The sequence below is a fragment of the Homarus americanus genome, unplaced genomic scaffold (assembly GCF_018991925.1).
Source record: "Homarus americanus isolate GMGI-L3 unplaced genomic scaffold, GMGI_Hamer_2.0 scaffold52806, whole genome shotgun sequence".
Classification (NCBI taxonomy): Eukaryota; Metazoa; Arthropoda; class Malacostraca; order Decapoda; family Nephropidae; genus Homarus; species Homarus americanus.
In genome coordinates, this window is record NW_024720773.1 from 5,518,420 (window position 1) to 5,530,826 (window position 12,407).

The following is a 12,407-nucleotide window of genomic DNA, read 5'->3' on the forward strand; positions in this document are numbered from 1 at the left end:
GGGCCCTGGGTTGAGGTGTAGTATCCCGCCCCGGGCACCACCACCTGCTTACACTGACCAGTTTTACATCGGGTCTAAACCATGACTGGACTCACAAGACTATTAGTTTGGGAACAAAAACTTGTAACGCTCCTAATTTTTGCAGTTTGACTTCAGCAACGATATTTCCAACTGAATTAAAATGAAGTAATACCCGCTTGATAACATGCAAGGAGATGGGGAACTTGGTCACGTGGTATGTTGGGTAGACTTGTACCACGTGGGTCATGGGTCACGTTGGGATTCTTTCTTATTCAACAAGGAATAAACCAATAATGTGCCAGACTGTGGCTGTGGTCGCGACCCTTGTCAGTCATGTACAGTATGTAAATACCGGGAACTGCTCTATGTTTTGCCAGGATCTCAGATGTGTTTGTCCAAAATAGATAGTCCGAAGGCAATGGTTAAGAAATTGAAACTAATAATATTTACCACTGTCAATTACAATAATATAAAAAAAAACGTAAAGTACGAATATTAATAACAATTGGATGTGAGTCGCTACAGCCTAGCCATGACCTCTTCGCTCTCCGCCCTGAAATAGGTCTCTCATTCCTCACATGGCTTCAAAATTTGATCACTACTTTTGTGAAGGTCCAATGGGTCTCTGTACCTCCTTTCACGTCCCAAAGCTTGATCGTTTAAATATACAGTACATCGATCAACTCCATCATGCCTGCTAAAACATAAACAAACACAGCTGCTGTTTGTAAGATCATTTCCCTATTTTCTGAAGTATTTTCTGATAAAACAGATTTACTAAAAATTATTATAGCATAGAAGGCATATACTGTTTATGCAATCCGGAAATACATACGCTATGTCGGGGTTTATTCTGTTACAGGAGCTCTGAATGTCCTGTAAGTTAAAGTCTCCAAGTACATCTAGTGACGTCACAAGATGGCGGATATTTTGTTTTGGGTACCGGAAGATACAACATTGTAAATACTTTTGAGCATCCGGCCCTTGGGATGTAGCACATGTCACTACCATACGTTTGATTATCCTCAGGCCGTTTCATCTCCGAAATCAAATAAACCTTATAAGGATAATAGACCCAGGCGTCTGTCCTCAGTGTGTGCTGCACGGTAGTCAAGGTCTTGGTGTATCTGTCCTCTCCCCAGCCAACAACAGTCCTTGTATCTGTATATCGTCTTACTGGAATACCACAATCATGGAGGTATAAATATCCACACCGGGCTTCCTTTCGCCTAGAAGCGACATTTAAATTACTTTCTAAATCTGCTGTTGTGACGTCATTCACTATAAAAAAAGGAGAACCAATTGCCCTTACAGACCCCAAGGTCACTGATAGTTATTTGTTATTTGGCTTTTGCATTATGTTCTCCACAGGTCAGGGGGTGGATCCAAGAATACCAAAAGGGGGGTCAAAAAGTTGTGGGTGGGGGAACATGGTAAGCACAACGAGCCCATCTATTTTTATTTTGGGGGGCGCTGTAAACCCCCAAGAATTATTATTTTTAAATCTGGCCAATTTAATGGTCATTTTGAGGCCAGTTTGAAGCCATGTGCACTTGATATTAGGAGATATTCTGAGGTCAATAGTAATGACTTTTTACTATGCAAAAACACCTAAGTACAATACTGCATTAGAGAAAAAAGTATTGGAATTTTCTGATGAAATGGGGGGTCCGGACCTCCAGGACCCCCCTGGATCCGCCCCTGCAGGTGAGTTCTTTTGAAGAACGAGTAATGGTAAGTTCAATGTAAACCGCCCGCACTTCGCGTGACACCTAGAGACGGAATAGGGCGAGGGAAGGGGCAGTGTACAAGGTAATTTGAAAAAAAAAGGCTCAATGTTGTGTTAAAATTTTAGCTTCGTTGCTCAAAAACAGGACGCGATATCACCCGGACAAGCAAACAAGAAAGATGAAAACCAATAAACCAATAAATAAAGTGTAGTAGGTAGTAGGCAGCTACCAAACAGGGAGGTACTACCGCCTGGGAAGATATTGGAAGCATAATGTGTTGCCTAATGGTAGACTCTATAGCATCACAAAAATTGTGACCAAGTCCCAGGTTGGAGATCTGACTTTCTGCCTCATTTACACACAATTGCAGGGTCTCAATTGTTTCTCTTACCAGTGACAACACAACATACATATATTGTTTCTCACTTTTGATCTTTGTTTTTCATTTTTTGTATTTCTTTGTGGTTCTTTATTATTATTATTATTATTATTATTATTATTATTATTATTATTATTTTATTTAAGATTTTTTATTTTTTTATTATAAATTTTATTTACTATGAATTATTATTATTATTATTATTATATTTTCGCCCCCAGATGTGGGTCAGTGACCTGTGTCAAGGTGGGCTAATCCCCGTGAAAAGACAAAAACAAAACAAAGCATAGCACACACACACCTGGGGACAGTGTACAGTATTATTATAGGCAGTGACTTTGGAGTGAGGATTGTCATTAAACTTTAAAGGGGTGGGGAGGTGGTGGCGGGGGTGGGGGGAGAGATGAGTAGAGTTGGGAGTCGGGAGAGTTGAGAAGTTGAGGTTTCCTCAGTTGACAGTAAGACGGTGGTGAAGGCGCACGTTGATTGTACCCGGCTCCACGACTCGCTCCCTCCCTATATCCACGACCACCACCGCCTGCAGTGACCGAGAAAGGGGTACCCGCCTTCCTCACTCGTCTGTATGCCTACCTGAACACTTATCAAATATTGTGCTCAAACTTGAAGATAAATACTTAAGTGTGCTTACAAACAAACCGCTGGCAAGAGAACTCAGTTGTGGGAGTGTTTTAAGCTGATACCAACACAACAGTTCACGAGATGAGTTGTCCTTACGCGAGGGAAAACGGGTAAGTAACATTTTCCCCATTTAAAATTATTACTCAAGGGTTAAAATTTCTGCGCGACGTCACAGCTGTAAGAGATAGCTTGATTAATAGTGTGATCGTTTCTAGACCAAGTAATTTACTAGACTATTACACTCAAATAATTTACGTTTTAAGTATTCCTCATACTGACTGTGAGTGAGGCTGTAAGGTATTTTAAACGTTTTTTTACTTGTTAAATGAATAGCTCTGGCGGTTTAAAGGTGCACCACTCCCAGGTAGCTGGAGTAGTGGAGGCTAATCGTTATACAATCCATAGTCAGTGTTTGATAACTTATTGGATCTCTAAAGCCAAGTGGGTATTATTTTTCTTACGGTCTATAATCGCTTTGGTAATTAAAAAAAAAAAAAACATGTTATTCCGATGGTGTAGACAATTCCAAGACATTTTTTCCTATGACATTTTCGTCGATAGTATGGACCTCATCCCAGATTATATAAGAGTAATTGTACCAGCCCTCTGCAGATATTTCTACATATTCTCTCGCTTCGTCAGCTCACCTCGCGGTGTGAAATATAATTATGACCATATTATTTACTTTATTATTACTGTGTGATAGGAAAGACAGGGTGCAAAAACTGAAGAGAAATCGAACACAAAAATTCGGAGATTGTCGAATGTCAAAATATTCCGTACTTGGTTAATTCGGGTTTTCGGTAATTCGAGTGACCCAGAGCTCCTTTTTGTCGAATTAACGAGGGTATAGTGTATACAAGTGATCGAAGGCCCTTCGTGCCTGGCGAAAGTTTGAATGCTCGTGCTTGGCTAGCGCGCAACCGCTGTCGGGCTGACAGCGTACAGCGAATGAGGGTGCGCCAAGTCCGTAGACTTGCATCTCTTTCCAGCGTAAATAAAATGGTTAATTAATGCCTTCCTAAAGAAACCATCGACATGGGACCAGGTTTCTTCCACTCTACGAATTCTTTGGGATTTTTCCACCAAGTTTGATGAAAAACGATTGTGCCGTTTCGGCTGCCCAGAACAGACACACACGCACACACACACACAGACACACCGCTATTCCTAAAGTATATTAGATTTTCCAAATTTTTGGCGTTTTATGCTATTATCATCATCGAAACTCCCAGTTGTATCAATGTCTGGGAAATTAGTCATCTTTCCATCTCTGGGAAAAGACTTAATTACTGAGTCTCACCCAGGACTTGGAAACGGACTTGGTTGATTGTCATTCTGAGAAGCGGCATGAGTCTTGTATGAAAGAGCTTCTAAAGAAAATACTGACTAATATCTTAAAATCTTACATATCGGAAAGAAAGTGAACAACAGTGACTGACCTACATCATGACAATACTATATCAGGCTGCCCCCAACTTGAGCAGCAGCACACACTATCACAGTTCAGCAGTGGATAGTCGAGGAAATCACCTTGAACCCGGAAGATTAGAATGGGGTTGGATGAAAGTTCATGATCGCCTTGAGCTGCAACCAATTAAATTTATCTGCAGCGCCAGAAGCTCTACTGCGAGTTGTCAGATGCAACTGCAAGACTGACTGACTAACACACAGACATCATTGTTAACGAGATGTAGCTACATAATCACACCAACAAAAAAAAAGGAAAACAAAAGAAGGAAGAACACTATATTAAGGAGTTGTAGACTTAGGACACGTTATTTTCAGTTTCTCAGTGATCACATTTAACAGTGTGCCATGAGCCTAAACAGTCACCGAACTGCTAATCTTGTATTGGCATGCATTCAATACACATTTTACATACTTTGCAGTTATAGTAAATATTTGGTAATATAGTTTTGTAAATTAGACTTAATAAAAAATAAATATAATAAAATGTGATGGGGAGGGGAATCGAAGATATTTTCTTGGTTAGGACGACCCTACCCCACTCCCCAGACACTCAGGTGACCAGTACGCCAACCCAGTGTTATCAAATGAGGTGGACTGGTGGCGGTTTCTATGAAAGTAACACCAGCTTGACCTAATTCAGAGTGGCTGAGTCACCCTCGTCGGCCTAGCGCTAACCTTGAGAATGACCAATAGACATCACCCATTCTTTGACAGTAGAAAATTTTAAACAAAACGAGAAATCATAAATATCATAAGGATTTGTAAATAACCATGGAATGTACTGCGAGTGTTTTGTACACCTACCGAAGATTGGGTAAAAACAAGAATTTTAAGTACTTTATAAAATATAGTATAGATTATTGTTATTTCTAGAGGGGAGTTCATATGTCTATAATATTTTTGTACGGGTGTTTATTTCCTTAAATAGTTAACAAACAAAACTAGAAGCTGGGTGATGTTAAAATTAGATACACAACTTGTTAAAGACTTCTCGAAACAGACTGTCACAAGAGACTGTAATAAGCCTTGGTGCAATAATTTGACCCGTGGGTGTGGCAACCTCCTCGGGGCTAACTCGTGATGATATTTTTAGTAGAGAAGAAACGCCCAAGTAATTTATGTAAGTCGCTTAATTTTTTTTAATGTTGTATTCATCACGACACTGAATTGTTTGTGTTCAGTCATACTGGTGTTAAACTTACGGTTGAAATTTTCTCACTAATGTAGAATTATCTAAGATTCGAGGTTGTCTCCGTCTCGTATTAAACTTATTTATGGAACTAACAAACTGTAAAGCCTAGTGAGCCATTTTAGTTTCAATTTCAGTCAACGAAATAGAATAAATAAATATGATATTCGTGAACTATAAAAAAAACCAATACTAAACTAAAGGTACGATTTTTTGGGGTAAAGTAGTTACAAAGTCGACGGCGGGGTCTAGAATGACAAGGTTAAAACCACTGAGTTCATTCACCAGACCGTCCATGTAACAGACAAATGCTCTAAAAATGTTTGATGTCGGCAGAAAACAGCTGGTCATGGTAAGCTCTTACTACTCACTCTGTAAAGGTCAATGTGGGACGCTTTGACTGTGGACATTATAATGACGCAGCGACCTAAAAAATAAATAATTCTTGTGGTTACGAATCCACGAACTCCGAGATTCAGATTCTTGAATCTGAATCATTCGGGTTTACGAATCTGAACCCCGGGGTTTGTGGAGCAGCAAGGGAGGCGACAGGTCGACCTTTGTTCCTGACTGTATAGGAAAAGTTGCTTGCTATTTTAGGATAATTTTTGGTTTAATTGTTAGACACGCATTTTTTCTGATATGTACAAGAAAATTCACCAATAGTACAGTATGCATCGAACATTAAAATAACGTATTTTGACACAAGTGGAGAAATTTCAGTGGTTTCACGAGCCAAGAAAAATGTTATGCTAAGTCCTTCGCCACTTAGAGAAATGATGGTGTCTCGGTAGAAAAAGTCACAATTCACGTGTAGTCGTTTATGCTGACAGACCAACAACTAAACGTGGCGACAGGAGACTGCGGTTGACACAGGTAAACATAACGAAGGGAAACCTAGAAATCGTGCTAGGGATGGCGGTAAAGTTAAACCCAAAATACAACAGAGAGAGGACTCAGTTCACGACTAACTTAAATGTACTACGTGAACAGTAGAAGTATGAGAAATTAAGTGGGTAAAATAAGAGCTTTGGTTTGTACTGAAAAAAAAATCGATACACAAGTAATAGTATTCACCGAAACGTGGATCAACTTCGACTCACGTGAGTTACCTGTCAAATACCATACTAAGTATATAAAGAATTTCGTACTGAGAAGCAGATTGGTAAAGGAGGCAGGATAGCAGTCTATGTCAGGGATAATTTGAAGTGTGGAATCAACAAGGAAATTAAGACTAAAACATATTCAGAATACCTTAGATACAATAAAACAATGGTTAGTAAAATTATTCATAGGAATAATATTTAGACCCCCTTAACCTTCATAGGGTTAAAGTAGGCGAATTTAACTTAAGTCAACTAGTTTACATAAGAATGGAGGAAACTGCAGCGGGCCTATTGTCCCATACTAGGCAGCGCCGTTTGCACCCAATCCCTAGCGCTCATATATCTGTTAATGATCAGTAACTTGTTCCACTCATCCACTATCCTATTTCCAAAACAGTGTTTACCTATCTCGCGCCTAAATCTAAATTTGCCTAATTTAAAACCATTGCTACGAGTTCGCTCCTGGTTGGATATATAATTTAAGCACATATGTTATATCACTTTGTTTAACCCTGACTTCCATTTACACACTTCAGTCATATCGCCCCTCACTCTACGTCTCTCGAAGGAGTGCAAATTCAGATGCTAATGCCCAGGATTATGCTTGTCATTCTCCTCTGAATTCCTTCTTGGGATTCGATATCCATTCTGTGGTACGGTGACCAATACTGAACTGCATAATCCAAGTGATGTCTCACAAGCGCATGATATAGTTTTAGGATAACCTCGCTGGTCTTGTAACTAACACTCCTTTGTATGAACCCAAGTACTTTGTTAGCCTTGTTTCGAGCAAATATGCATTGTTGTCTTGGTTTAAGATTCCTACTTATCATTACTCCTAAATCTTTCTCACAGTCAGATTTCTCAATATCAACGTTGTCCATCTGATATCTGATTTCTCTGTTTACATCTCCTCGGCTATGTACTTTACATTTGTCCACATCAAATTTCATCTGTGGATTTTTTAAAGGTATTTGTGTAGTTTTGTCGAGTCCTAGTCAGATTTATTAGTTACACTCCTTATTTTAGTGTCGTCAGCATATTTACTTATGTTGTTGTCTACGCCTATATCTATGGTAAATATGGTAACTAGTAATGGTTCAAGTACTGAGCATTAGGGTACTCCATTAGTGACGTTACCTCAATTGGATTTAGTGCCATTAGTGCTCCCTCTGTTTCTTGTCCTGTAGCCACGCCCTAATCGATTTTAGAATATCTCCTCCAACTCCATGAGCCTCCACTTTACGTATTAGTCTTTCGTGGAGGACCCTGTCGAAGGCTTTGCTAAAGTCGAGGTAAACCACATCATAATCGCGTCTGTCGTCCACTGATTCGAAAACAGTTGAAAAGAATGATAATAGATTTGTCAGACATGAAAGCCCACTTGTGAAGCCATACTGGGATTCACCGATCAATTTATTTCTCGAGGTGATTTCGAATTGAGTTTGAAATTATTGCTTCCAATAAATTGCCTGCAAATGATGTTAAACTAATTGGACGGTAGTTAGAGGATAGTGATCTATCTCACTTCTTGGAAATAGGTATCACATTCGCTATCCTCCAGGATTCTGGTACTACACCCGTTTTTAAGGACATGTTAACAGGGCTCAGGGCATATTAAGCTCTTCCTTACATTCCTTTAATGCTCTGGCAAATATCTCAAAGGGACCTGGTGACTTATTAGGCTTTAGTTTGTCTATTTGCGTACTAACATCGTTATAGTCACTACTATTTCGCTTAATTTATTTTCTTCACTATCTCTGTATAGAGTCGGAGCCTCGGGTATCATGTTTAAATTTTCGGTTGTGAAAACTGATGAAAAATATCTGTTAAGATTATTGCTCATTTCTCCGTCGTTGTCAGTTAGCTCGCCGGTATATGACTGTATTGGTCCAATCTTGTCTCGTGTTTTAGTTTGATACCTTTGGAAGAATCCCTTGGGGTTTGACTTCGCCTCCCTTAGAACATAAGAAAATAAGGAGTCTTCAATAAGCCGGTTGGCCTGTGCATGGCAGCTCCTGTCGAGAGTTATTACCACTCTCTATCATCCATGAATCTATCTAGCATCCTTTTAAAACTTTCCAGCGTTCCAGCACTTACTATAAAGTTGCTAAGCTTGTTCCACTCGTCCACCACCCTATTTGTGAACCAGTTTCTTCCTATCTCCCTCTTAAACCTAAACTTATCCAACTTAAATCCGTTGCTACGAGTCCTATCCTGCTCGGATATTATAAGAACTTTATCTATATCCCCTTTATTTATTCCTTTCACCCACTTAAATACTTCTATCATATCTCCCCGCACTCTTCGTCTTTCTAGAGAATGCAAGTTTAGTTTCTTTAACCTATCTTGATATGGAAGGTTTCTAAGTCCCGGAATCATTTTCGTCATTCTTCGCTGCACCGACTCCAGTGAATTGATATCCATTCTATAATAAGGGCGCCAGAACTGAACCACATAATCGAGGTGCTACATTGCTACCTTCAGTTCATTATCCCTGTTTGCTTTTCTTATCTCGGTCTTAACCCTACCGGCCAATACCTTATAATAATCTCGGAGGTAAACTTCACCAGGATTTATTCTCCTACCTATAGCCTTCCTTTGTCCAATAATATTCTTTAAATAATTATTTATCTATTTGGGGTCATTGTTATTTGATCTGAGTTTTCTGTATGGTATGTTCTGCCTTTGTGCATTAAGTAACTCATTATTTAAATTGTTATGTAACTCGTCAACCTCATATCTCGTGGTCAGTTCACCCCCAGCGGTCATATTTTGGGAGGTTATCGTTGTGAAGTTGCCCTCTGTGGGTACATTGTGTGAGGTCACCTCACGTGAGGTCATATACTGTAGTTAACCCCCAAACGTGAAATCCCTTCTCTCTGCTGCCTTTTCAAACTATCAAAGTTTACTCTTCTGAAACCTGGGACTTTAATGGAATTATCCTTGCGACTGACATTAAGTTCTACTTTGAATCTCACTTCTTTGTGATCACTATTAGCTAGTTCGTTCCCTACGTCCACATTTCTAATGAGGTTTTCTCTGTTTGACAGAACTAAATCTAGTATATTATTGCCCCGGGTGGGTTCGGCTATATGTTGACTTAAGAAACAGTCCTCAACTGTTTCAAGAAAATCCTCAGATGTTGAGTTACCCATAAGGTCAGTCCAACCTTATTTGACTATAGTTAAGGCCACACAAAGTACAGACTTTGCTACGTCTGAATGGCCTGCGCATTTCATCCCAAATAAGTTGCCCCTCAATCCTATCGAGATTAGGAGGTCTATATATTACTCCTGTGATTAATTTTTCCCTACCATTGGTTAAATCTATCCAAATTGTTAATGCATTCAGTTCAGTTTTTATTTCCTTATTTATTTCACATTTCAGATTATTCCTGACATAGATTGCTACTCCGCCTCCTTTCCTAATCTGTCTATCGGTATGAAATAATTTATAACCTTTAATTTGGTATTTTACAGGTAACTCACATGAATAAGTTTATCCATGTTTCTGTGAATGCTATTATATTGATTTTTTCGGTACATACCAACCCCCTGATTTCATCCATTTTATTTCTCATACTTCTACTGTTTGTGTAGTAGACATTAAAGTTAGTCATGATTTGACTCCTCACACTGTCACGTTTAGGTTTTAACTCTGCCTTATTTAACTTTATCATCATTCCTACCTTGATTTCTATGTATCCTTTCATTTGTCTCCTTGTGCCCACCGCAGTCTCCTCGAACCCCGTGCTCACATGTTCCCCTAGTAGTTTAAAGACTTTGGCATCTTTTGAACTGCCCTCTCGAGAGAGCCAGCCAGGGTTACCACCCCATTCCTGGATAAATACACCCCATCCCTAACATAAAGGTCCCTTCTACTGTGGAAGTTGTCCCAGATGTAAATGAATGGGACTGATTTTGACCTGCAATATTTGTCAAGACGCCCATTAACACCCAGGGGCGATTCTACGGGGGGGGGGCTATGGCCCCCCAGATTTTGGGCTGGCCCCTGGGTTGGCCCCCCGCACTTTTTATTCTCAAAATTGTAATTCCAAAAACATTCCCAAAACCAGGAAGTGAGTCAAGTGACTCAGGCAATGGGCGCGCCGCACGCCAGATGCAGGCATGGGTGAGTTGAGGTGAGGTGAGGCCCGGAGGGCAGGAATTGGGAGGGTGCAGATATGCGGGGTGGGGTCACATCACGGTGTATATAAACAAACTGCCTTGTCGGTGATGAACATTACCACTCTGTATTTCCACTGAGGAGGGTGACAGACTGACAGCAATTGTCGAATTTGTCGCCGAAACTACCCAGAAGAAATATTTCGCCTGCCACAGTGCCATTGTGGGTTTTTCTACTTGCTAAGTGAGGTATGTTTAGAGAGAACATGTGAGTAATTTTTTAACTCTAGGAGTAATATTACAATCAGTCAATCTCAATCATTCAGTTCAAGTGGCTGTAGTTGAGCTGAGCTGTACAGTATAAGGTAAATCAGTACAGTCCATCAGTTATATAATTGCAAAATGTAGGCCAAAAGCATTCTTATGACATATTATATGTCATAAGAATGCTTTAGGCCTACATTTTGCCTACTTATCATTACTCCTAAATCTCTCTCGCCGTCGGATTTCTCTATGGCATCGTTGTTCATCTGGTATCTGGTTTCTCTGTTTACATCTCCTATACTGAGTACTTTACATTTGTCCACGTTGAATTTCATCTGTCATTTTTCAGACCATTCGAAAAATTTGTTTAGATCTTCCTGTAGTTTTGCTGAGTCCTCATCAGATTTAACAACACGTCCTATTTTAGTGTCATCAGCAAATTTACTTATGTTGCTGTCTATGCCGATATCTATGTCGTTTATGTATATGATAAATAATAATGGTCCAAGTACTGAGCCTTGGGGAAGTCCACTTGTGACGTTGCTCCAATGGGACTTAGTGCCTTTAATGCTCACTCTCTGTTTCCTGTCCTGTAACCACTCTCTAATCCATTTAAGAATATTACCTTTGATGCCATGTGCTTCTACCAATAATAACGATATTAACATGGCTGAGGCAGTTGAGAGCCTGAGCTCTCTTGAAGGCACCTGATATATACTGTACATTTATCTCAAGGAAGTATTATGTAACATTTAGTATCATCTGGAATAGTACACTTAACATGGTGGTAATAAGAACATATCAGAATGTTACCACAGTTATCACTTATTTATTTATTTTATTTTTTGTTTTTACATTTATATTATTAGTATATACAGTGCATTTTACAGTGGAGTTGATATACATTAATATAATAAGGGAGGGAAGCAGTACAACATGGGTTGTATTAAGGTGGAACAAGAGGACAGAGCTGTCAGTATCATGTCTAGTCGGCAAATATATTTATTGCAATGATAATTTCTATCTATCTACATGACAGTTTTCCATAAAGGGTTTTGGTGGTATAATAAAAGCAGGAATATAAAGAAGGTATTACAAAAAAATATTAATACTTAGACAATATATATTTTTAAGAGATGATTTATACCGTCATGTACAGTATATATAACAGAATTAAATAAGGCCACCCCGACTCTCCGAAAGGTTATACGATATACTCTCAAGGACTTTAGTATGAATAAAATCGTGTTTATGTGTTGAAGTATAGTAGATCTTGATAAGACTATTGTTCTGCAGCCACCCGAGACCAAGAGAAATGTGATATATAATGGTATGTCATAAGAGCGGACCGTCTCATGTTGTTAATGTTTCTCAACCGGTGTGGTGGAGGCCAACACCTGTGCTTGGTCTGCGGCTCAACACCACAGTGGAAATGTCTTGACTCTTTGTTCTATAATGTGTACTATATTATACCATATG

At 39.3% G+C, this 12,407-nt stretch overlaps 1 protein-coding gene across 1 annotated transcript in view; it reads left to right on the forward strand.

Moving 5' to 3' along the window:
* Window positions 1-2,594: 2,594 nt before the first annotated feature.
* The window catches only part of LOC121860929 (tryptophan 2,3-dioxygenase-like), a 41,720-nt gene continuing 31,907 nt past the window's right edge, over window positions 2,595-12,407 (forward strand). Inside the window, 1 exon segment of the mRNA XM_042358307.1 lies at window positions 2,595-2,879. Within this exon segment, the coding sequence (XP_042214241.1) occupies window positions 2,851-2,879 (29 nt within the window). The 5' untranslated portion in view covers window positions 2,595-2,850.